Here is a 27,001-nt window from a genome sequence, read left to right as displayed (position 1 = left end):
AGCATCTCCAAAATGGACCAAAACTCAAACCCTAGATATTCTGTCAATCAACGTAGTTGAAATAGTGCACCATTGTTACCTAAACAACAGCTAGAAAGTTAGAAATACAAATGTGGATAGCATTTTCTGATGACAACACATTCATGGAATCCTGGGGATTGAGACTGGTAACCATAAGCAGCAAGAGAGGGCTGAAAATGTGGCAATAACTCATGCCACGGAGAAAAAAACAAGTGTATCTCAGATAAGCAGAACGTCACGACTTATCTACTAAAAGTATGCCTTCCGAAAAATGACCAAGGAATTAGTGTCCAGATATCATTGGGGTGGCAGGGCGTTTTAAAAGCATTTCAACCCCTTTCCTCTTCCTCATTCCTGCTGATCAGATGCATATGAATGCCAATGCTGACTGTGGAAACTTTTTTCATTCTGGCTATTTATTTAATTATTATTATTATTATTATTTTTGCTGATGTGTGCCATTTTTACCCGTGCATTTCAACACTGAGAAATTATCTTTTCAAAAATCACTTTTCTTATCTGCTTTCTTAGAATCATCTGAGTGAGGCAGTTGAAGTCATACAAAACACTACGTATGGCAAGATCCGTTTGATACAATATAATAATGCAGTGTGTTTGTGTACAGTTGAGTATATGGTGTGAGGTTACAGGGTCACATAGGAACACTAATTGCACTTTTTTAATCTGTCTTTGTAAGGGCTGGTTGAGGCGTAAAATGTCACAGTAAAATGTTGGGCACAAGCACGCAACAAGTTGTCCATGAAATTAACTTGTCATGTTGTGACGGGTTACAGTTGACAGTTACAATGAATCCATTGAGGGGGTGAATCCATTGTTGAGGGGTGGCAGTTACGGTTAAGCCATTTTGTGGTTTGCCAAAAAAGCTGCGTTTCCATTTCAACATTGCTGAGCCATGGTCTGTGGGGCATGGTTGGTAAATTTTTTCTTCCTAAATCTCTCTCTCTCTCTCTCTCTCTCTCTCTCTCTCCACATTTAAACTGAATAAATGAAACATCAATGAATGAAGCAATTTTGCATTTTATTGTTTTATATGATATTGAGATATTTACTCACCTTCTTACTGTGTATAGTTTATCCTGATGGATGAAATATAAGATGTTTGCATGCTAAAATGTAGCAGAGCAAGAGGAAGCAGAATAATGAGGCTCGCACTGTACCACATCCTCTGGAGCCCATATTTGGCTTGAGGAATTGGTCATAAGGAGATGTGAAACAGTGTGGCTTCAGAACATCTCCAATTCTGATTGATTCTGATTCTCAAGACAGTTGAGAAATTAGCAATTTGTGGTTATATCATTTGTGCTGCAATTGCATCAGCAAAACCCCTCCTAAGGTTTTGGACAGCAGTGTGTGTGTGTGCGTGCACATGCGTATGTGGGTGCATGCATGTGAATGTGTGTGTTTGTGTGCCTGTATGCATGTGTGTGTGTGTGTGTGTGTGGGTTGGTCTGTAAATTGAGGCCTTCCACCTTTCTGATAACAATTTTAAATGCAAACACACACACACACACACACACACACACAATCTCTGACAAGCACGCACACATAAACACACACAGACTATTTTCCAAATTACCTTCACTTACTTTAGTCAATGAGCAACCTTTGTCTGGCCCCACACCCATCATCAAAGAATCCATCATCCAATTCCTTAGACCTTAGACCTTTGCTCTTTTCTTCCCAATCAGAGAGATAGAGGGAGAGGGCAAAGGGGGGGGGGGGGGGGGGGGGTTACATTGAGGAGCCCGCCCTACCTTCTTCAGAAATGTGTAAACAAGCTAGCACCTTTAGCACCCTCTCAACCTGTGGAGGTTCAGCGATACAGGCTGTACCACTGAGGCAGACAGCGCTTTATTGAAGAAGGACAGGAAAACGTATTCGCAAGGCGCCTCTCTGTATGTCCGCGCGTCCCTGCTCTAGACCGACCGCTCCAGACGCCGCAGGAGGAGGCAGGTAGGAAATCCATAATAGAATTTCTACAGCTGAAATGGAAGCCATGTTAACATCGTGAGTGACACCGAGTTTCACTGAGGGCGGTGAGAGCGTTGACCACATCGCTGTGGCGTACTTATTTAGCCACACTAAGAAAGAGGGCAACCTCATTTAGGCACCGAAGAGAGAGGTAGCGGACGGTGCGTTGACCTGTGTGATACCTTTTGAGCACAAAGTTTGAAAGGAGCGCACCTTTACTGAAAAGGCTCTGTAGCTTTCTGTAGCTCTGTAGCTGTAGTTTGCTTGCTCTTATGTGTCAAGTTGCCTGGGTACGAAGATACACAGTTGAGAACTAATAGGGCAGCACTGTTCCTGGCCCAGTTTTGGTTCTCTCGATGCGGTGACCTTGGAATTCTGGGAATGTAATCGAGCGGCCCATTTTCTGACCTTGTCAAAAACATCTATGCCGGGAAGGATGAACCAAACAAGCGGCATTTCTCTTCCTTAAAATTTCAAAAAAAATTTTTAAGAAAAGAAAACCTGTGTCAATGAGTTTTGGAATTTCTGTTTAAATTTTCAGAATTTTCTGACAGTGTTTTGTACAGAAAACTGATAACACTAATGAATGCCTGTGTCTGTCTGAATGTGTGTGTGTGTGTGTGTGTGTGTGTGTGTGTGTGTGTGTGTGTATGTGCATGCATGCCTGCATGAGTGAGTGTGTGTGTCTGTGTTTGTGGACATGTGTGCATGCGTTTGTGTATAATTTGCAGATCTTTTTGGTGAGATTTAAAAATTTGAAGTCTTTTCTATGCAGTTCTCCAGATTGCACTCTTAGTGTGTTTGCAGTAGGGGAGGATGTGTGACTGGGCGTCATATCTGGTAAAACATTAACTCAGAGACTTGCAACAGTTTGAAGGACATTGGTTATGAAGAACATGCACAATAACATGCACTTGAGTCTATAATTACATAAAATAGTGAAACAAAAGTAATAAATCAATAATGAGCTGTTTATTATTATTATTATTATTATTATTATTATTATTATTATTAGTATTATTTGTAAATACAATGTATTTAAAAATGCAATATATTATTTGTGGTGCTGGTGGAGGTTGTCGCATCACAGATATGTTATATTGCTGGTCTTGCGTGTCTATGCATGTGTGTGCCTATATGCAGAGGTGCATGCACTCAGCTGATAGATGTGTATTAATGTTTACCTGCATTATTGCTTCCATGTGTATGTATGTGCATGTTTAACCTATGACCATGCATGTATTTCCAAAGCCACTTACCGATTTTTATATGCAGTATGTATGTCTTGATATACGTGTTTGCATATGCAGTAGATGTGCATATCTCCACTGCTGGTGTGGTTAGAAGTGTTTGTGGAACCGAAACAAGACCAGCACCTCTCTTCAGCAGAGGGAAACTCATAACATTAACTGTGGCCAATCAAAAACAAGCCATCAAGGAAGTACCAGGCAATGTGGGATTAATGATATGTACTTCTGTGACGACAGTTTTGCATTCTAACTACGCTTATCTGTGGGACAAATACATCTCTTAGAGAACGTTTTCACCTCCAGCCTGAACATGGCTCTGACAGTATTTCCTTCTCTGGACTTGAGAGAAGTTTGAATTCTGAGAAGGTCACCCAAAGGTCACAGGTTATAGTTCACACCCGTGGCAGACAGCAGCCTTAGCCTCTTCAAACAGCCCTGCAGTGGCTTCTCCAGTGTTTCCAGTTATTAAACGGATCATTCAGACTCTCAAGTGACAGTGTGTGCCCTTGAGAAAGCACTTAAGCACAGTTTGTGCTCAGCATTGAGAGAAAATATTAACCAAGTATCACATTTTTCACTTCCACAATGATGGAAAACAGCCATTTTTTCACTTAAAGTTCTGGACAAAGTTCACTGCAGCATACAGGTCATTCATTACAGAAGAGCAGGCCTGTTTGTGAATGGGAGTTGCGTAGTTTATTAGTTTGGTTAAATTTATGAATTTTGAAATAGGTTTTTTTGTGAATGCATTATATTTATTGCATCAGAGGTGAATACGGAAAGAAATGGAACTATGGCAAAGATAAACTAAAACTTTATCTGGAAAGGTTGGTCAGTACAGCCAAAGCAATCGCAGTGGCAGAAAAACAGTTTTCAAGAGTAGGAGCCCTTAGTAGCTAAACAGTATGTCTGTCTGTCTGTCTTTTACAATTTTAAATAATATGTTCCATGGTTCAAAGGTAAAATGCACCAGTAAAGTGTTTTGTCGACATACCAAAGCAGTGCAGCTGTAGCTTCCCATTCTTTGTACACACAGAGTTGACGGACACATGAAGAAAGTCAATGAAGAAAGTGCTGAAGTGCCTTGAAGTGATTCACCTCAAGGCTTGTTAGTTTTTCTGTTGCATAGGCGTCATCTATACTCACATAATGAAATGTATGCGTGGTTATACATATTTTTTCTGAAACAAACACACACGTTTATTTAATTGTGAGGCCACTGTAACTGTCCTATACCTTTATGACTTATAGAAACTTCATAGATCAACACTTTGCATATCACTGTGTTTCTTTATCAGACAGGCTGTAGAGCACACAGAATGCAGTTTCTTGAAGTTTTTCACGCTCTCAGCTTTCTTACTGAAACCTACACTCCAGTCAGAAAAGCCAGGTACCTCAATTTAAACAGAGGACCTGTAAAGCTATCGTCTTCTCTTCTCATCATAAATATTAAATGGCTGAGACTGTGACTGTGGCTTGGTCGCTAGGAGAGCTCGAACTCTGTCCCTTTAATCCAGCAAGGTGAATCTCCCAGCCCCCTCATCAGAGACCATTAGTGTGAGTTAACCTTTGACCTCCAAATGACTGTAACAAGGTGGGGAAGAGAATGAAACAGGGGAGCGATTATTATGCCTGGAAAAGTCTGGCAGGGGTTACGCAGTTTAACTTGCCTCCTTCATCCATTTTGGCAATTCACTCAATCCAATTAGAAAGTGGGTTGATTTTCTTATTTTTGGTAGTGATGTCTGTTTCCAAGGAATAATGCATTTATGAAAGTAGCATTTTTTATGAATTTTTTGAACAGTGTTATTCACATTTCAAATTGTGGCACATACGTACTGTTTATAAACATTATCAAACTCTTTTGCAGTGGTTAAATTTGACAGTATCACATTATAAAAAATGAATTTATCATATGTAAGTAAAAGAACACTATGACAAAATATTGATAATTATTACACGGCTTTGTTGAATGCTTGATTCTGATTGATCACTTCAGGCATTTTACAGTCAAATATTTATGAATAAGGACCACTGTTGTGGTTAACAGACTAATTTAACATATAACTTCTTCTAACTCACTCTGCAGAAAGGTTGCAGGTAGGCAGCCAGCCAGCCGTCGCCATTGAATATTACCAACTAGTAACGTTGACAAAATCATTGGACCAGTTTTGAGGCAGATATGACATTCTGTTGAGTAAAAACTCATGTGAGCTCTCATGTGACTACTGGGTTCTGTGTGTTTCCAATCTGTCCCATTACTCGCACTACTGTAGGCGCAATGAATTATGGTCATTGTAGTTATTGCGATGCTTATTTCTGTGTGAACTGTGTTGAGTGTTGAGTAGCTGCCTTTTAAAAATTACAATACTAGCACACCAAGCTTGGCGAAAAACATTGATTTTCCACCAAATTAAGACATTTCAAATTATCAAACCGTCATTGATCGATGGATTATTTAAACATAAAACAAAAACACAGAAATGTCTGTTAATCGCTCAGCACTATTAGTCGTGTTGTAAGAGGGATAATCCACTGTGACGTGGTCTGCTATCGAAAAATAATGACCTTCATGGAGGCAACTGCCTACTTTGCCTCTGTGTCTGTCATTATTTTTCAACAGCAGACCACGTCGAAGTGGATTATCCCTTACATATAGTTGCTGTATGCCTGAATATTCTGTAAACTCTTATTGGCCCCAAATAAATGAAATAACGAGTTCCTCATTATTTGACTCCAAGGCAGGTCAGTCAAAAAAGGCAATAGCCACAAACACAAAATGGGGACTACAGCCTACTGCCTGGTACATCTCAAGTTAATGTTACGCAAACCCCACAAGATAATTATTGCATCTGAAATGCATGGTCTCCAAGACAGTGACCATTTTTATCACCACAGACACAGCAGCTGTATAGAGCTATAGCTGGTAGGGTGACAGGCCCATCTCTCACTGACAGCAACTGACAAAAATACAACAGTAACCCCAGGAAGCATGACCAGCTTAAGCCGAATCCACCCCTGACAGGTTGAAGTCAACTGTGGCCTGACACTGTGGTCATAGTCAGTTAATAATGTAGCCCAGGCAAACTTGTGAAAAGCTCATTTGCGCGCAGAGCCAGTTCTGTCATTTATGAGTACGGCCACATACTGAATGTGGCCAAAGACGCAACTTTCCAAGCAGTATATGTTTTTAAATGGGAAACTTGAGACTTTCAATTGCTTTATAGATCAATGTCATGGAGAAATAAACAAATTATAATCATGTTCAATAAATACAGAATAATATATTTTATTTTGTCCAAGGTAAATGTCGAGAAAGTGTTTAACAACAAAAAAGCTGAGGGTCATAAACAGGCTTGAGTTTCAATCTGCACGGGTAGTTCTTTGAGTGTTTTGGATGCTGTAACAATAATAGCCTCTAGGGGGAGACAGGAATATGAGAAACAATGGTGAGATAAGGAATGGGTTACGCTGGATATCCCGGGTGTTTCCTGTCAAAATGGCTTCCATTGGTGCTTTCCTGGCATTTACAAACACCTGCTCTGGTGATTTGTTGGAATAGCCTGTTCTGGCTAATACCATTTCTGAGATCTGCAACTGCCATGCTGCACATTTGTAGAAAATAATTTTTGACAAGATAATGCAGACATTTTAACTGAGTAATCACCTTGTTATAAAGACATTGTCAAGCCATTGAGGAGAACTTGTTCATGCCAGATTTAGTTTATACATTTATCTTTTAGGTACTCAAGAAAAAGTAATCAACAGTGACTGCGAATGAACAAAGCATCACTGTCCATTGAAAATATGTGGTTCTTTAGTGTACGGAACATACACTTGGTGGTAATTTGTGTCCAGGTTGTCACATATTTGGGTTTTTAAAGCAGGCTTGTTTATTTATTATTTTTGACGATATTTTAAATATTAACCATAGTATGAGAACTTCTCAGAGCTGTCAGTGTAGAGTTCAATTGATATGTAACTTTTTGCTGACATTTGCAACACTTAAATTTACCCTGTTTCATTTTAAGTACAGCATGTGTGTATGAAGAAACGATTACAAATAGGACAGAGTGTTTGAGACAAAGACCACATTTTTTCATGACTAGAAAAACAACAAAGAAAAAAAAAGCAAAAACAAACACAGCCTTTACAAACACAACCTTACACGCACGATGGAGCACAGGTTTATTCGACAGCTTGTCTTCAACGGTAGTATAAACAAGACTTGCTCTCTCTCTTTTTTTCTTGCCTTTTCTTATTCCATCTCTTTGCGGACCCACCCCGGTTCTCCATCTGCTCCCCCGTCCGCAGAAAGGTGGAGTCGGTTTCCGCGGCCTGGGTTCTGTTCCCCTTCCCCGTGCGCTCCCACAGCTCTCCCCTTGCCCTTAGCTGCTCCGCAAGGTGTGCTGTTTGCTTAGCTCGAGCGCTGTTGGGAAAGTGCGTTTGCTGTTGTTATGTACACACCGTTCTCGCCCCAACCGTCAGACCGCGGTCCTCTCCGGCGGTTTTTCCACAGCCGGGCGCACCGAAGTCAAGCAGCGCGACCGCTTCGCTGGGGCGGTAAAGCACCGGCCGTTACAGGACGCTCAAGCGCAGCCGGTGGGTCAAATGAGACACAGGACGGGCGGCCCCACCTGACTGATAGATCACTATTCTTGTAATAACACACAGACACACACTTATGCGCACACACACGGCATTCACAAACACACACACACACAGACACAGAAAGAGACACACGGCACGCAAACACATATAACACACATGGCATGCACGAGCACACACGCACACACACACGGCACGCATACGCACACACGCACACACACACACAAGCACACACACAGAAATCCACACAGCCCTGGGGGTCTCTGGGAGCATTTGGTAAGGAATGTAATTAAATGTTAAGTTGGTAATCAACAGAGCGTTCACAAATGAGAGGAAAATGAATGAAACGTAGGGGAGGTAAGAGAAACACATAAACACAGAAAGCTAGCACAGGAAAGCTCTCGATTCTCTCCCTCTGAAATGTCAGGGTTCTCTCCTCTCTACGTTTCTCAATTATGCCCTGTGAAAATCCATTCTGTACACTCTGCAAGGCTCTAGAAATCAGAGCACCCATTGGCTAATGCAGCAGGTACACAGTCACCCCCCCCCCCCCTCCTCCCCCCATCCCCCTCTTCTCTATCCTCTACCTTTGTCTGTGTATCTACTCCACCCACCTCCACCGCCCTCCCCTGTCAGGGTGAAAAACTTCCATCCTTCTCATAGTGAAAGTAGGAGCTGGTCAGGTGTACTTACCTGTTACGCTTCCACCGGCTCCGGTTGTGCTCACCAAATTTGGAGTGTTTTTTTTTAAACCAGCATTCGGTGCAGGGCTGCTCAGCACCTGTTGCTCATGGTCCTGGACTGCTGGGAAGTCAGAGGAGGTACTGTAGTGCAGCTCTTGTTTGTTGATCGCCACGTTCCAGCTACCTTTGTTTCTGGCTGTTGCTTTAGTACAGCTTGTAGCAACTCTCAAGTTGGTACAGGTGGTTAATGTGATAATCTTCTGCCTGTCAGCATATCAGAGTGTTTTGTGTGTGTGTGTGTGTGTGTGTGTATTTACGCAGGTGTGTGTGCACATACAGCTTTGTGTGTATGTGTATGTGGGTTTCCTGAGAAAATTCAGTGTGTAATTTGTGGATTACTGGGCTTTTATTTGTTAATTGCATACATCATAGAAAGTACAGATTAAGCAATGGGATCAGTATGATAAATGTTATGTGTTTATAAACTGTTTCAATGGTTCATTTCAGTGGTCTCTGAGTTTGTCTGTGGTGAGAATTGTGGTTGTTATGGACAAGGGGATTTAGGAGTGCCGTTACAGGTGTTATTACCTGTATGACATATGTAGTGTGTATGTGCAGTTTGGATATATCATTCCTGGAAACCAATAATGAGGACAGGTCATAGCAAACTAGAGCTCGCTTTAACACCTCTCTGCCAATGGGACCATGTAAACCTGCCACTGTGATTTGCTTTGTCACCTACCTGTGAGTTTGACCCATAATGTTTTTATTTACTAACATGTACCCTCAGCTTTGAGGCAAAAAATGGGGGGAAAAGGGAGTAAAAAATTCTTAGATTAAATCAATTTCTATATAAAAAAATTATAATCTCACTGTTAGCCTATATTTAAAGATGACGTGTGTAAGCATAGGGTTAGAAAGGAAACAGTTGCCGTAGGTTTGCATGGAGAAAAATTGACTTTTGGAAGTTAAAATAAAATGGTCAAGATTCGTGTCATGGTGCCCTTGTAGTTTAATGTCCCATTGAGCAGAAGCAAGAGGAAGATGAAACAGTGATTAAAAGCCAGGGGCTTTTCAATGTCACACTGTCAATGGCCATGGCTCAGAGTGCTTAACAGTGACCATTGTTTTGGTCTGTTTGCTCACTACTAAGTCATTAACATTTTCTAATCATGTTTGGTACAGTTCCAATGTATAAGGGGTTTAAATGTCAAACATTAAATGCTGTAATAGTTTCGTATCAGCTGTAAAAGCTTTCTTTTATAAGAGATGGAGACAAATATGAAGGGCATTTACTTGTATTGGATTCTGGCCGACTCTGTCTTCTCTGAAAGGGGACACTCTCATTATCCACAATATAGCGAGCTTCCATTTTGGAGATACCCTAGTGTATTTATCTTTTACTTAAACATATTTTTTTAACTGATAACATACACTGTGAAATGTTCTGATGAAAAATCAATGCGGAGTACTTTAAATTCCGACTCACTTAAACTCAGTTAGTTTAATTAAAACTGGATTTTGCTGTGTTGATGCAAAATCCATGGAGTTAATTAAGCTTGTAGGGTTCTGGAAAAATCTGAACAGTATGTGGCTGCTTGTTGAATCTTTGTAGATGAAAGAATTAAGAATTCTGCCTACACTGCACTAGAAATGACTAGCCTTAAAAGGGACTCAATACAGAGTACATCATTTGTAGCACATTTTTCCTGCATAGATCGTAGTGATTTCAAAATTTGGCATGTTCGCCTGGTATTAATACTGTCGAAAGACAATAATCAAGATGACATCAGCTGTTCTGTTGAGTAACTCAGTGTCTATTCTGTGGGAAATGATTGCACACACTCGTGAACACAAATTGTGGAAGCGCTCAATAAAGTTTTTCATTACAGGTATATTTTTTTTTTTGTTACTGTGGGTCAGGCATGCCATGGACTGAAGTTCCTTTACCCTGTGACAAAAATAAAGTGTTCAGACGCCCTGTAGCCACTCCTCTGTCTTTATCAGTCTAAAGAGCACTTGGCGTCTGGAGTCAGGAACGTATGAGAGAAACTACTGCTATTTTCTTTTTTTCTTTTTTTTTTGCTTTTCTCTTAAAACATTGCAAGCAGTTTTGACAACATCTTTGCAAATGTGAATATATGTAGCTACATTGTTATTCCTTACGATTAATACAGACCAAATAGGGATAAAAAGACAGCACTCAATATACATTAAAAGGATATGGTCTCCGGTCACAGCATCATAACGAAGGAATAAACATAGCAGTTGCATAGTTTTTCAGATTAAAAACTAAGAATTCATTTTGGTGTCTGCCTGTATGGCTTGTTGGAACAGAGAGTGACCATTTTGTGCCATAGGCTATAATGTTTGGACAGGGGGGTTAAAAAGTCTGGGACCTTATAATCCTATCTGATGCTTTTATATTCCTTACATCTACACTTTATTCTGTTTCCTTTCCAAATATTGAAATGAGGTGTGATATATAAACATAAGACAGCACCCCTCTCACATTGCTAACCAGATTCTCTCTCTCCCTCTCTCTCTCTCTCTCCCTCTCTCTCTCTCGCTCCCTCGCTCTCTTTCTCCTTTTTTCTCCCTCTGGTGTGTTTCTCCGAGCAGTGATTTGTGTTACCTGTGGTTAATCATCTACTTGCCACTGCCTCAGGTTTCCTCAGGGCCAAAAAACACATTATCTTAAAGGTCAACGTTCTGCCAAACAGGGACAAGAAGGAGCAGGAGACTGAATAAGCATGAATATAGCTCAGAACTTTCCCCTTTTCTCTGTCTGCCCTCTCGGCCCTTTTTATTAGAAGCCAAATTCATCATACCCCAGAGTATCTTGGGTGCTAGAGAGGATTAAGAGCTCTACAACATTCAAGAAACTAAGAGCTTGGAAAAACCAAGAAATTGCATAATTGATCAGTATTGCACCATATGGCAATCCACAATTGCTGACTCACACACACACACACACACACGCACGCACACACACACGCGCACAAACACACATTCTGACTGATTTTGATGACACCCCCCTTCCCCCCAATTTCACATCCTGTTCTCAAAGGACACCAGTCTTGTTTTTTAAACTAAAGGAAATAAGTTTCACTTCCAGAAAAAAACTCTTCCAATGTGTACGGTGCTTGAGAATCTATGTGGGCTAGCCGAACTGCACGTCTGCATGCGTCTGATTCCCTGAAACTCTCCGCGTACTTATACACATTCTCCTGTATACAGAGAATTGTTTTCAAATCCATCTTTTATAACTTGGACAGTAAAGCAGTTCAGTACCATAGATAACCAAAGGAGCCACCTGTTTTCACCAATTTTCAGTTCTTCAGTGCCGAGCAGGGTGGGCTTCTCAGGTGATTTCCTGAAACTGAGTGCAATGTGCTGACGTGGCCATTTTACATGTTAGGGGGGGGAAAAAAACTGAACATTGCATCCAATACGTCCGTATGTATTCCCATGGCGTCAAAGCATATTCCACAGTGTTTCAAAGCACTTTGCCGTTCATTTTCTGAAGGACGGGGAACATTTACATCGGTTCGAACAACAGCGAGAGGAATCACTTTTTATTTGAAAGAGATAGGTTGCACACATGGATCGTTATTACATTTATTTTTTTTATCTAAAAGAAAGATAACAAAGAAAAACAACATTCTCTGTAATTCTGAATTAAAACAGTATATGTGGATGTCCAACACAATCCCACACTTTTTTAAGGAAGTGATTGTAAGAAAAAAGAGATCCTGGCCGCTCCTCCCTGCCCTGGAATACATACAGCCCTCAGTGTCTACCTTTCTCTGGTGTGGGGCTGTGGCTCCGGTATTACATGTGACCACAGAGACCAGCTCTACTAGAATTACGCTTTTTTGTCTCCCCCATTGTAGTTCAAATATTTTAGATTTATTACTTTTCAAACAGGAACAATGTGTCAAAAGCACTGTGCCAGTACTGTAGCTCAGAATCTATGCCTATACTCCATTTTGTAGAGCAACTGGCATCACGTTGAGGCTCTTCCCCACTGTTAGAGATTGGCTTTGGGGTGTAACCGGGCACCAGATTAGGGTGAGATTTCTGTGGAAGAAATATTGGCATTCTTGTGGCTATTTGTGTCACAGGGTGTACAATTTGAGCTTCAACAGCAACACTGAATCTGTTGGATTCTGCTTCAAAAACAACTTGAAGTTGTGACGTGACACAGATAGGCTATGTGGTGTTCCAAGCTGAAAAAACTTTGGACTCTCACCTTTTCCGGTTGAGAACGCTGGCACACCCAAAGTCTAAGGGCTTGAAAGCACTTGAGGGCTTTTGTCTTTTTCCACACATGCAGTCAAGTAAACTCAATGAAGTGAGTCTTCTTTTGACTTTTTTGGACTGAGCACAGGAAAGCCAGGTGCCAGGTGTGTGACTCTCTCTGTGTGTTCTAATATCTGATTTAGTCAATTTGCTCATTCAACAAGGCAACAAGTTTTTAATTCAAATATATATGACTTGTTTGTATTTGTTATCTTTGATTCTTCCTCTGTTTCCCTCTCTGTCCCTTTACATGTAAATTGTACATTTTTTAAAAACAGCTTTTCCCCCATTGATGTATTAGAAATAAGTATTTTGTTTCTTCTTTTCCAGTCTTTCTCTAATTCTTCCTTTGCTTGTATGAGCTTTGTATGTGCCTCAGTAGGATATTTGGAGGGCTTAAATTGAACACAAATGTATATTTTTTGAGGTTTCTATTAAATTACTTTTCTTATTTTCTATTTGGTTATGCAAGTTTATGTGGTTCTGTTTTTCATTTAATATAACTAAAATAACACTCTTTTGTTTTCTTTTTGTGGTCAAATGTTTTTGCTGTTTTTGACAGGCTATAAACATATTTTTAAAAAGGCAATCTCTCTGCCTCCCACCAATTCAGATGTCCGGTTGTTCTGACCTTGTGACCATTGTCCCAGTATTCTCGCTCCAGTCCTGATTGGTCCACTGAGAAAACTGCTAGTTATGCACAAGCCTGTATCCTTGGACACAAGCGGGGCTTAGCAGTGTGGGAGGAAATAGAGGGAGGAGGATATCGGGTCTCACACGCACACACAAACACACGCACATACACGCACCATGTTGGCATGGCAAAGTTGCCTAGTTACTCTGTACCCTTACCTCAGCCTAAAGTTGATCAAAGTCCAGGTGGCCTTGCAGCCTAATAATGACAAAGACCATTTGGTTTCTTGTAAAACTGATATTTTATTTTGTGTGTGTTGTTACAGGAAACATAAAAACCCAGTGAGCAAAAGCCGGAATATAGATGATAGGTTGAGAGATGTTTTTCACAATGACAGACTAGGTTAAGCCCAGTATAGCTCAGGTTTTATCTAGTTGTAGCGTGGCTATGTCCTAGTCGGCTAGACAAAACCTAACCAAATGTCACCAAGCAATCACCCGAAAGCCTAGATGGCATTTCACCGTCTTTTCCCAACTGAAATGTTCAGTGGGTGTGATTGGCTGTTAAATATTTTTGTTTTTGGTTTCAAATTACTTTTTCAGAAGCTTCATTTTTCTGCTTCAGACAGAGTTCATTCTCTCTTAAAGTAACCATAAAATTATTTCTAGTCTTGTGAAGGTTGAAAAAGAAAATTTGACTCTTTCCACTTGCTCCTTGGCAGGCAGTGAAGCAACCTGGCAGCATTACACCCATTCCTAACATGCCATGATGCGACACGAGCAAAACAATCAGATTGAGGCAAAAAAATTAATAGAAAACATAGCTTTCTATTGCATTATCCTCACTGGTTGCATGCATCCATGAACATACAGGACAATGTTGTTCAGCTCAGTTTCATCACTTGCTTTATTGATTTCAATGATGTTTCACTGGTGTACCCCATCTCCAAAGTGTTGTTATTGGTGTAAATGCATTTGAACTCAAGAGACATCATGTACATGGACAAAGACAGGCTAATACATGAAACAAAAAAGCATAGTAATTTATACAGGGACCTAAACAAAAAAGAAGCGGTGTGGCTGGAGATTGTTTGGTCTATGTCACCAAATAAGTGGGCAATGTCATCAGAACTGATCAGAAAGCAACAACGATTTTTCATTTTTAATAAATTTTTAAATAATAGTGCTTAGGTACGACACACTAGTTTTCATATAGAAAATATTGGGTAAAGGTAGGAGAAAGAGTGAAAAATAAAGTGAACATCCACTCTGTGAGGTGATTGGGTTCCATTTTGTGCCTCCGCAATGTTGTCAGGCATTTGCTTGCTCACAGCATGTTTGGGTCCGGTGGCAGGGTCTGGATTAGGCATCTGGCTGTTGGAATCAAGTCACATGGTTAAAGTCACATGTTCCCTCAGACCTGTTAGCTTTAAACCCCCTCCACCCTGTACGTGCGATCCATATCCAAGTCAAATCTTCAGCTGTTTTATTGCCCCCTTTTAACCACAATAAAAAGAGGTCAAGGGTCAAGATCTCAACATTATAAAGCTGTAAAAAAAAAAAAAAAAACTATAGGTCAAAACATTTGACTCTACCAATGATGCAACATATTGTTAAGGACGACTACCTAGTTAGCTACTTAGTGTAGTTAACCCCTTAAAACCTAGTTAAAACCCAGAACTTTTTGTAAGAATCCCCCCAACCATGTCTTAAATATACCCCAGTGTCTCCAAAACTATATAGAGTACAAACATGGATCAAAGCTTTTAATAAAGAGCACATTTGTACCAGAATGACCAAACCCCCTGATCCTATGTGAGTCTTACATACAACATGTGAGTAAACATACAGGGCATATTTATTCCAAAAAAAACAACAGGGAAATCTCAGAATTGTTCTGTATTGTTTTCTTTATTCTGTAGTGATTACATGTACTTCTGATACTGGACAAAACCAGATTTATTTGCCAGTCGTACTCCAGGATGTGTACAACACCAGGATAGAAGTTTGGAATGTATTGATCAAAGCAGTGAATTTTACACAAGTTTTCCCAAAAGGTGGGCCCAAGTGTCCCCTCGACCTCTCTAAATGGTGCTAAACCTCTCCTGATTGGAATATTGTGTATTTTTTCACAGCCATATTCAACATCCAGAAGCGTATTCTATTAAGGATGGTAGTCTCTGGAACCCCACAAAACAAATATAGTTTATTTACCCATTCTCTCTTTTTGACTAAGTCTGCAATCACTTTGTTTTTGAAATTCTAATTACATACATAGAAATGCTCGTTGTCATGTGCTCCTGACAATGCTTTCAGCTCAATGGAAATAATGTGTTGATGTTTACCTAGCCTATGTACAAAGAGTGGATTGATTGCTTATGGCTCAGTGGGGAATTTTGGTGATATCAATACCACCACTGTAGCATTAGCAGTTGTTTGACTTGTTGCGGACAGTTATTGGATCTCTAGTTTGCCTATCAAGATTGAGTTTTTGCATCAAAGTTCAAAGAGTCTAAGCTTTACAATGGCATACCGGTTTTAGCGCTGTACCTTGAATCAATGACAGATAAGAGCAATAAATAAAGAGAATGTCATTGTTAGATGTCATCGTCTAACTTTGTAGCCATCGGGCTTTAAGGATTTAATGATAATATGACACAAAATTATTTACTGATACATCATTCACCTTAACACAATGGTTGTTGTTAAAGACATGCCAAAATATGTATACCTAACAGCAGAAACAGGGTGTGTCCCAATGTTTCAAATGTTTTGCCATTTCAAATCCATGCCTCATACTGAATTTCTTGTTATTCTCAGTATGTAACCATGTGAGATGGATACTCAGTCATGTGAGATATTGTGTAAAGCCAGATCTGACCGTTTCTTCCTTCTGTCTTCTCCCTCAGGCTCCTTAACAGATTGGATGGTTTTGCCATAATGACCGCAGAGGACTCCGCAACGAAACCCGCCACCATGACCACACCCAACCCCAGCTCCCAGCCTGCCTGCCACCCCCAGCAACCCCACACCTCCGTGCCCGAGGGGGTGGCCGGGGCCCCCAACGAGGCGGCCCTGGTAGCCCTGATGGAGCGCACGGGCTACGGCATGGTCCAGGAGAACGGCCAGCGAAAGTACGGCCCCCCGCCCGGGTGGGATGGCCACGCCCCCCCGCGGGGCTGCGAGATCTTCGTGGGGAAGATCCCGCGGGACGTCTACGAGGACGAGCTGGTGCCCGTCTTCGAGTCGGTGGGGCGCATCTACGAGATGCGCCTGATGATGGACTTCGACGGGAAGAACCGGGGCTACGCCTTCGTCATGTACACGCAGAAGCAGGAGGCCAAGCGGGCCGTGCGGGAGCTCAACAACTACGAGGTCCGCCCGGGGCGGCTCCTGGGCGTCTGCTGCTCCGTGGACAACTGCCGCCTCTTCATCGGGGGCATCCCGAAGACCAAGAAGCGCGAGGAGATCCTGGAGGAGGTCTCCAAGGTGACCGAGGGTGTGCTGGACGTCATTGTGTACGCCAGCGCCGCCGACAAGATGAAGAACCGCGGCTTCGCCTTCGTGGAGTACGAGAGCCACCGGGCGGCGGCCATGGCCCGGCGCAAGCTGATGCCGGGCCGCATCCAGCTGTGGGGCCACCAGATCGCCGTGGACTGGGCGGAGCCCGAGATCGACGTGGACGAGGACGTGATGGAGACAGTCAAGATCCTCTACGTGCGCAACCTGATGATCGAGACGTCGGAGGAGACGCTGCGGCAGGTCTTCGGCCAGTTCAACCCCGGGTGCGTGGAGCGCGTCAAGAAGATCCGCGACTACGCCTTCGTGCACTTCGCCAACCGCGGCGACGCCGTCCTCGCCATGGACAACCTCAACGGCACGGAGGTGGAGGGATCCTGCATCGAAGTGACTCTCGCCAAGCCCGTCGACAAGGAGCAGTACACTCGATACCAGAAGGCTGCCAAGGGGACCACCCCCGCCCCAGAGACCCCCCAGACCAACTACATTTACCAGTGCGATCCCTACACCCTCACTTACTATGGGTACCCTTACAATGCACTCATAGGGCCCAACAGAGAATACTTCATCAAAGGTTAGATTTCAGATTTTATTTTTTGTCTCAATATGAATGACATTGCATATTTACATATTACATTTTTGGTCGCATGCACAATACAGAAGGCCATAAAATGTAACTGATTGATCTGATAGCCTTCCAAATATGCTATCAGTGTTTGCTCATCTTTAACCATTATGTTGATTTTTCATGTTCTGGCTGATGATCGAACAGGTTTCAGTGTTTTATACAGCAATTCATTCCTCTTTTTGCATAATCCGTGTTTGCGAAATGTTTTGGTCTTGATTGAAACCACATCCTCCCAGGATTCCAATCTTTCAATTTTATATATAGGAAAAATCTTTTAAAAAATCCTACTCCAATGAAGATATACAGTGAACTTATCAATTGCATTGATGCCTCTGACGTTCCTCTCTAACACCTTCTTGTTTATAAAACAATATTTTCGCATCTGGAGACTGTGGACACATTGTATATCTCTGAGATACAGTACATACACGATAAATTTAATTAAGGACAGTCCTGTCAAAATGGATGTTTTATCCTTTGGCATTAATTGTCATGAATATCCATAAACTATCAGAGTTTTGGAAACTAGCATTGGAAACTACCATTACTGTTTGGGGTCTCCAATAATTAGGAAGCAGAGAAGATGGAAAGAATGCAGGAGGTTGGAATATGGTTAGTCTATAAAACCGTTGACCAAAAGTACAGCCGTACCCATCAACTTAGAAACTAAACAAACACGTTTTAAAAGAACTTCACAGTTCCACAGTTGATGAAGAGCTGTTCTGGTAAAGTTACCCTGAAATAAACCCACAAAAGTGCAGTCCCCCACCGGGAATGTGCCTGTGTGCACTCGGTCAGTGTATTTTATTTCCATATGAGCTAGCCGTTTCCCATCGTGCCCCTCTCTGAACAGGAGCCTTTCTCCGTGTCCTCTCAAGCAGGTGCTATAAGAGGGCGGGGCCGCGCAGCCTCAGGGAGCAGGGCCGCGGGCCCACGAGGGTCTTATCTGGGGGGCTACTCGGCCGGGCGCGGCATATACAGCAGGTACCACGAGGGCAAGGCCAAGCAGCAGGACAAGCCGTACGAGCTGGTGCCCAGCCTGGAGCTGGCAGCCGTCAACCCAGTGGGCATCAAGCCGGGCGCAAGTCAGTGTGAGAGTAATCATAAAATGCCCCCTCTTTGAAACCTGGTTTCCCCTTTCACCCCATTCTACACCCCACTGAGCCACTGTCTGCCTGGGGCCCGGCTAGTACACTTTTTTCTCAAAATTCCTTTCTCTCTCTCTCTCTCTCTCTCCCTCTCTCTTGTTCTTTCTTTCTCTCTCTGTCTCTTGCACTCTCTCTCTCTCTTTCTCTCTCTTCCTCTGCTTCCTCAACTAGCAGTATACAAGAGGGATTTCTGATTATTTCCAGCTTGAAATCATGAAACATTCAGGAGCTTCGGAGCTCCTTTGATTAACATAATCTATACATTAACCGGAATCAATTAAATGACCTCCAAATGAACTGTGACCTAAATCTGCAGTCATTTGAGTGACAGTGCACAAATCTAGTGCTTCTGTTCAGCGCCAGTTCTTTGACCTATACTGAGTATTGTATTTATCATATATAATAAGACCTGGGCAACTCAATAGGCCTTTGTTTGATTGAACAATGAACCTGACTCAAGGCTAATTTTGTGTGCCACTTACGTTCTTATCTGGTGGCACTTTCCCCTCATGAGTGGGATTACATTGAGCAAGTCTGGAACCAGCAGCAACCCCTCTGTGTTTGTCCCTCTTTCCTGCAATGGCGCTGCTCTGCTGTGAACAAGCGGTTCAAAGTAATGATTATGCAGGCATGTTTAGTCATGTGACCCAAGAAGGATTTTTCACATAAAGCACACAACCTTAAATTGCACAACACAGAGTTTTAAAGATCCAGGCCCTAAAGACACAGCGTGTAACACAGACTGTGTGTATATAAGCACATTTGATAAGTTAGTTTGGCCAGTTTAAAATGTCCGACACAAAGCACTTGTTCACTTCTATTTTGAAAGGCATTTTGAACTTACTTTTGATTGTCCTTGTTTTTTGAGTTGTTGTCACTTTAAGCATAGTTTATGTCTGGGTAAATCCATTCATGAATGAGCAGTTCTGTGACCTATTTATTAAGATTATGCACTCTAAGATTCATTAAACGCATAATAATTGCTGCTTCCTGCTATTTCACTGCTTCCTGCCTAGTGTATGAACCCACAGGGGCTGACAGGCATTTTTGTATTTTGCCACTGCTCCCCCTGGTGGAAGCATGTGGACCTGCGGCTCGCCCGTTTTGACTCACGCGGCCTGTGTCTCTGTGCAGTGACTCTCCCAACTCTGGGCGGTCAGTACCCCATGTTCTCCAGTGGCCCCGCTGCTAAACTATTGGAGGAGGGGAAGATGCACGCGGTCGAGCACCTGATCAACCCCCTGGCCATGCAGCACGACCACTCCACGGCCGCCGCCGCCGCCACTGCCGCCGTCCTTCCCGCCGTCTCCACCCCACCCCCATTCCAGGTGCTCCATGGTCCCACTGCATTGACATCTTCACTCTCACCATCTCAGTGGCCTTGCATTGCACATATATACAGCCTCATGTCATCTTTTCTGGAAAGAAAAATGTCAGTCAGCATTTCAATACAAACGCCAGGGAAAATTTTCCATTCCTGCCACAATGGTCTTTACAGGGTTTCCTCATTACATTACATTACATTACAGACGTAATCCAGAGCAACTTACACAATTTTGCATTGCATTTTACATTGCATCCGTCTATACAGCTGGATGTATACTGAAGCTATGCAGGTTTAGTACCTTGCTCAAGGGTACTACAACAGTGTCCCACCCAAGTATCAAACCTGTGACCTTTTAGGTTACAAGACCAGTTTTTTACCCATTATACTACACTGCTGTCCACTGCTCGCTTCATAAATGCTTGGCATGTAGAGGAACACTTTCAATGTGACTATTTTTCACAGTGCAGTCCATTGGTTGGGTCCACTAAATTAGATTCAAGGATCATGCTTCTAAGAGTTCAATGGATTTTGACCCATTCAATGATTTGGCTCTTTCCAGCCATCTCACCCTTCGCTCCTCTTCCTCCGTACCCCCTCCTTCCAGGGCCGACCCATCACCCCGGTGTACGCCATGGCCCACAACGTCCAGCGCATCCCGACGGCGGCAGCGGCGGCGGCCGGCCTCTACGGGGCCGGCTACGGGGCCAGCTACGCCATGCCCATCGCCGCGCCGACCACCGCCACCCTGGCGGCCCTGCAGAAGAACGCGGCCGTGGCGGCGGCCGCGTACGGGGCCTACGCCGGCTACATGCCTCAGGCCTTCCCCGCCGCCGCCGCCTTCCAGGTGCCCATTCATGACATCTATCAGACCTACTGAAGGAGCCTGTGGCCGGGCCGCGCTCTCTGACGCCCCCTACACGGACAAGAAGGAAACTGAAGAAACACTGAAGTACTTACAAAGCGCAATATCTCTTTTTAACGTTCTGAAGTTTGCTGGTTTGTGTCCAAAGCTCAGAAGTTTTTAACAGAAGTTATTTTAGTAAAGTAAGACTTTTTCAACAACAAAACAAAACTTCATAACAGAAACAGAAAAGATCACTGAAGACAGATGTGACAAAAAAACATATATTTTCAGAAATACTGTGTTTGTTAACAGGAGTTAACATCTTTCTAGAGTTTTATAGACAATTTAATGGGGGTTTTTTTAGACGCTTGCATCTTCCGTCCATACACTGTCTAAAGTTTCGAAAGAGGATGTTTATCATTATTCATGTATTATTATTATTGTTATTATTATTATTATTTCTGTTTTTATTGCTTTGGTTATGATGTTGTGAATGTTATTCCTGTTGAGGTGGTTTATCTTTATAAAATGATGTGGTACAGTATGAAGTTTTTATATAAGTGGTGCACTCCAGGATTAGGCTGAGCCTCTTTTCACAGAACATTGTCTCTAAAAACATACAATGACTGCACATACAAAAGACAGCCACACACTGTGACATTTAAGTCACACTGATAATACAAAAGAACCGACACAGGTACTACAGGCACCATCTTAGAGCGCAGTTGTTATTTGAATATTTTCAACCATGTCGAAATGTCTTGGGTATCAGACTTTCTTTTGAAAGACTTGATTCTGCATTTTTCATTTACCAAAGACTTGTGTTTTGGCCGACTGATATAACAAACTTGTCTGTGAGGTCAGGAATCTTTCAGGAATCCTTGATAGGGCTCATTCTCACTGGTCAAAAGTTTGGTGTAGGTAGAGTATGCAATATCAGTTTCAGGACTCTCCAAACGGTTGCTTACATTTTTGTAGAATCTCACCTAAGATCCCTTTCAGCATTATCAGGTGTCCATTAAAAAAGCAGTGCACTAGAGACTGATGGGACATGGAGTTCATAACTTGTCAAACACACTTCACAAACTCATGCTCCTCCCATTAAGCTCTCTGTGATTCTTTGCCTTTTAAATACATTCCAGTGCTCAGTCTGCTCATACAAGCCAGTTGCTAAAACAGTAATACATGGTAGTGTGTGTGAATTTTCTAAATTATTCTGTGCCTGCATACTGTTTACAGCTACTTCTGACAACTGACAAACCCTGAAATATGAAGGACACAGAATTATGTCAATTGGTTGCCTACACCATTCTGGGAACACTACCAGAGGGTGTTATGTCTCCATTGACTTCACTGTAACTGAAATGAGAACTTTTAAAAAACCCTTCTGCATAGAATATACCTATTTCTCTTGGTATTTCTCTCACTTCAATCATTTTATCAATTTAAATCAGCACCACCAATCATAATGCAACATCTAGCATGAATGTGGTTCATTTTTCAGCTGCCAGTAACATGCTCTATGATGCCATTATATACAACCCGGGATGAATTGAAAATAGCAGATATTCTATTAATATTCCATAAACCCCCAACACTCCCCCATTTATTATGTTTGTTACAGCAATGTACACCATCTGAATTTAACTTCTGATGCACTGTTTATTCATTGTGTTCAACATCCCTGCTCTAAATTCAGACCCCAAAATAAGCACAGTGAGCTTTAGCCACGGTATGTATTGTACAGGGAGGCAAGCTGATGGAGAACAGGCAGAGATAGAATGAGACAGACATTGTTTAAGCTGCGTACAGAACTGGAACTCCTGTAGACCTATTTTACTTGACCTCTTAGAGCACTATGGCGTACATGTGTAACAAAGAGGAAGCAACACGTAAGGGTGTGAGCATGGCTAGCTTCTATCTTACTCGACAGCCAAGTGCGTTTTTCCATCAAAATATGGCATATTTAAGATTCAGCGTGTTTCTCTTATGTGACTTATTCTACATGTGATTTTCAAAATAATTTTGTAGCTTCTATAGCCACTATGCTGGGCTTCCCACTATATTTAAACGGGAACTTCACACTAAAGTACATTTTTATTCTGTTCAGTTATAATATGTGAGAAAGGCATCAATTGTAACATTACTGTATAGCTTTCTAGCTTTCCATCTCCCATCCTGAAAATATCTGTGTAAAGTGGTATGATTCACATCATGGGGTAGCCACACCCATTGTATAGGTATTTTTAAGAGAGGCCTTCTGAATTCAGGACACAAACAATAAAATATCTAAACATCTAAACAAATATAACTTTGAAAAATGTCGGGGTCATTGAAATATAATGATATCAAATTAGGACGTAGTTTCACTTTTAGGATATCATAGATTTGGGGATGTCTAGATTTGCAATTTTGGATTGCAAAATACTATATCTTCTTAACAAATAATCACTCCTCTTATCCTCTGTTCTGTACAGCCTGAAGCACTGCACGTGGGCTGATATTACATTGCATTTATCTTTTATTTTGTTTTGGATTTAACTGCCATCAGCACGGGAGATAAATTGCATATTTGAAAGAAAGAGACTTGACATTTTGCAAGGAGTGGGGAAAAAAAGATTGAGATGAAGCCTGAATCATGCTTATTTGTATCATTTGGGTCCACATGAGAAAATAATTAGAAACATTCCCCAATGTAATTTTACAAGCACTTTTCTGTACTTTGTGTCTGTATGAAGGACATTGCATTTTGTGCCGTGCGACGCGTATAAAAGATAAAATCCTGGGAATGTACTCTGTGAACTGTGCATTCCCACAGGTCCAAGCTGCTCATCTGGGAACAAGAGAGGTCAGAGCACTCTTACTTGACTATCACCAAGTATAAGTGAATGTCTGATCTTTCACAGTACTCAAAAAGCATTTCCTGTTTTATACGTGAGACCACTTCTAGGTACAAGACATGCATTTTGATGAAGTAACTTGTGTATTTAAAGTGAAGCCAAACAAATATGCAATACAGGGGTGGTTCTGGTGTCTTTGAAGAAAATATTTCTATAGGTTGTGTATTTTCCAGCTGGGTTTTTCCGTTGTTGTCTTGATAAAAACAATATTATTTACTTGGGTGCATTAACATTTTCACAAGAAATGGTTTGTATTTAGGGTTTTTTTTTTTTTTTTACTATTTTGAGGGTTCTTTCTCTTATTTACTTCACTGTTTGTAACTGGAATGTGCTGTACCCATTGTGTATTGGCGTACACGCTTAAATGTTGCTTTAAATGTTTGGTCCTTCCTTTTCATTATTTCGAGAGTGTTCATATAACTATAATATTTAGTCTGACACGAGTAATGTCACTGTCCATGTGTACCTGTCCCGTGTCACGGACTGTGGCCTATGTTGGCCAAAAGAGAGGACGGGCACACAGCAATGCTACCCATAGAAGTTGTGCGGAAGAAAATAATTTAATGCTGGCATTGCTTTGCTGCATGGACTTGCGTCTTGTTCCATTGTATTTCAATGTGTTTTTAAAAAAATGTGGTATTACCTTGCTGGAACAGGAACTTTGATGCCCGTGCAGTGTTCACAGCCTGTTTAAAGGCTGTTCTTGTGGTGTTTAGAAATGTTTATAACCTATAAAATGTTCCTTATTAACGCTCTTTATGACAACAGGAGTCGGGACATATTTAATATATGCAGTGAGAGTGTGTTGTATATGAAGCTAAGCAAATACTGAGAAGATATAGTATAATATATTTGGAAAAAAACATATCCTTTTACTTTATTTCTCTCTTGTTATGGAGCATAACCTCAACCACAACTGTTTGCCAAAGTGTCCAATGATATGAGAACATTTCTGATAAAAGAGTTCATATTATATGTTGTGCTTATTTGTTGTACAAAGGGGAGGAGGAGGTGTTCCCTAATTCATTTCAGAGAGCAAGTAATTTCATTTGCTGCTCAGTTTCAACTGAATTGCGATTTAGGGAATTGACAAGCCTCCTATGAAGAAACCATTCTTCTCCTGTGATCATTTCACTAACACTACATAAGTAGTACCCTTAACTTGAAAAGGTTTCTAGCTACTTAAACGAACAATGCTTTGAAAGTTTATGAAATATTTTAGACTATGTTTTAGTGTGCTTTTTTGCCAAAATGTACTTTATCTTCTGCATCTTCTTAGGCCTTTTATCTGTTTTCTATTTTTGTGATGTTTTTAAAAAATTTATTCAGGACTATTTGCCTTTGTAGTTGTAAGTAGTTAATAAAGCATTTTTAAAAGGAGACTGGTTCCGTTTTTAATTTTTTACATAACTGAAAGCATTAATCTTGTGCCAATTTGTATTTAACTGATTTAACCAGTATATTATTGTTAAAGAGATTACACCAACATTGTCTTTAGAAATACACATGTTCATTGTTCCATTTCAAATTTGATGCTCTGGAGTACAGAGCCAAAACAACAAAATGATACAATTATCACCGTCCATATACTTGCGGACTGCGCTACATATGCCTTGTTCATCATGGTTGTTTCAAAGGTTTGATGAAACATCTGAAGGAGAACCGACCGAACGTATTCACTAAACACAAACAATAGAACATTGTGATACATCCAAACTGCACCATGTGTGGTTTTAACATCGTAGCTAGCAAGAAACTAGTGTGGTTTCTAGAACTTTGCTTGTTAGCAATATTTGTGCTAGCTAAGCACCTGAAACCTTAGCACTTACTAGCTAAGCTAAGCACTTGTATGTAAGCACACAGTATTTATTGAGAAACAAACATTTTAGTGACTTAGGAAAGCCCAGGTTAGTGTGGTCTGCCCTGTCATGACCTGCAAGGGCCATGACAGGGAAAATAATTCCAAAAGCTTTACCAGAGCTCGCACAACACTGGCAGCGAAATTTATGTGCAGAGACCGAAACACATTATTGATTGCAACTTCTAAGGATACCATTAGATGGCACTGTAGTCATATGACAGAGTTCACAATGTATTTCTGTTCTTTCTCCCTGAGAGTATTGATTTGACCTGCAAATTAAGCGAAACCTTACCTTGGCTTGACAACTTGACACACCTAAACCCAACCCAAGTTGAAGGTGCTAAAGGATGCTACAAGTCCTCATTTGACCCAGCCTGAACCAAATAGTATTAGTCCAGATATTCATGCATGTTTCCCATGTCATAATACTGGCTAAACCTAGTAATAAGAAGGTTATTATTCATGGTAATAACAATCATATTACCAAGAACAGATTTTAAATTTACGTCTTTGTTAAAAAAAAAAATTAAAAAAAAAAGATTGAACTCTTATTCTGATAAGTATGATAAAGATAAGTTTCATTTCTGAAGAAGCTGATATGTGGACAGCTTAAAATCATATTTTGTAATTGTAAGCATTTAGGGATGAAATGTTTGTATTATGCAAATTGTGCAATTCTGAGTGATAATAAAATAAAAACAATCTCTTTTAAAACACATTTTGTCTTATTATTTTAGTTTATACAGGGAAAGTGCATAGAAACACTGGAACACCTTATTTACACTCATTGCTATTTACCACATTCTGCAATTGAAGGATGATTTTATTGTTTCCATTATGAGAAGATAGGTAATTATAACTGTATTTTGTATATATATTCCAACTAAAATATTAATCTAATGCATTCTTTAATCCTAAAATTAAAGAGAATATACTTCATAGTTTTTATTCTGGGAAACAGAAACACAAATAGGAGATGATCTCTAGAGAACAACACTAGAGAATTCCAGATTTGTCTGCACACGAGGGCTAACAAGATCATCTTCACTGAAAGCACATAGATTTTTAAAAGTCTTCAAAACCCCCCAAAAATACATTAATCTGGGCAAAGTTACAACATGGAACATACACAGTCAGTGCTTGTTGAAGAGTGTGCAGTTTTAAATGTTGTTGTTCCTTTTTATTCGTCGCATGTAGAGAGTGTTAATAATCCATAGCGCATTTTAAAGAAATACAGCAACACGTTGGGGAAATTAGAGCAGAGAGTTCAGCCGTCAAACTG

At 41.1% G+C, this 27,001-nt stretch overlaps 1 protein-coding gene and 2 long non-coding RNA genes across 9 annotated transcripts; 1 reads left to right on the top strand and 2 right to left on the bottom strand.

Moving 5' to 3' along the window:
* The first annotated feature begins 1,819 nt into the window (after positions 1-1,819).
* LOC118231958 (RNA-binding protein 47-like) lies at positions 1,820-25,238 on the top strand. Of its 7 annotated transcripts, none has more exons than XM_035426394.1 (5): positions 1,820-1,995; positions 16,402-17,585; positions 18,521-18,724; positions 19,922-20,115; positions 20,719-25,238. In XM_035426394.1, exons 1-5 carry the CDS (start codon positions 1,940-1,942, stop codon positions 20,989-20,991), a joined length of 1,911 nt encoding a protein of 636 aa, XP_035282285.1. In that variant the 5' UTR covers positions 1,820-1,939; the 3' UTR covers positions 20,992-25,238. The 7 variants fall into 7 exon arrangements, with proteins under 7 accessions (XP_035282285.1, XP_035282283.1, XP_035282284.1 ...); XM_035426392.1 differs by having other exon boundaries at positions 18,521-18,730; XM_035426393.1 differs by having other exon boundaries at positions 18,518-18,724.
* On the bottom strand, positions 7,439-8,676 carry LOC118231960. Its single transcript, XR_004766184.1, has 2 exons — positions 8,565-8,676; positions 7,439-7,692 (listed from the first exon to the last, which is right to left on the bottom strand). It is a non-coding gene; the product is annotated as an uncharacterized LOC118231960 (long non-coding RNA).
* Positions 14,376-19,802, bottom strand: LOC118231959. The gene is made up of 3 exons (XR_004766183.1): positions 19,632-19,802; positions 19,270-19,380; positions 14,376-14,866 (listed from the first exon to the last, which is right to left on the bottom strand). It is a non-coding gene; the product is annotated as an uncharacterized LOC118231959 (long non-coding RNA).
* Positions 25,239-27,001: the final 1,763 nt, after the last annotated feature.

The sequence above is a fragment of the Anguilla anguilla genome, chromosome 7, assembly GCF_013347855.1.
Source record: "Anguilla anguilla isolate fAngAng1 chromosome 7, fAngAng1.pri, whole genome shotgun sequence".
NCBI lineage: Eukaryota > Metazoa > Chordata > Actinopteri > Anguilliformes > Anguillidae > Anguilla > Anguilla anguilla.
This window is presented reverse-complemented; position numbering and strand designations above follow the sequence as displayed.

Bases quoted from the DNA above. Each gene is read 5' to 3' on its own strand.
- LOC118231958 (XM_035426391.1), top strand. From the start codon at position 1,940: ATGTCCGCGCGTCCCTGCTCTAGACCGACCGCTCCAGACGCCGCAGGA. The intron at 18,731-19,921 runs GTGAGAGTAATC...GTCTCTGTGCAG, and splicing joins CAAGCCGGGCGCAAGTCAGT to TGACTCTCCCAACTCTGGGC. The intron at 20,116-20,718 runs GTGCTCCATGGT...CCCTCCTTCCAG, and splicing joins CCACCCCACCCCCATTCCAG to GGCCGACCCATCACCCCGGT.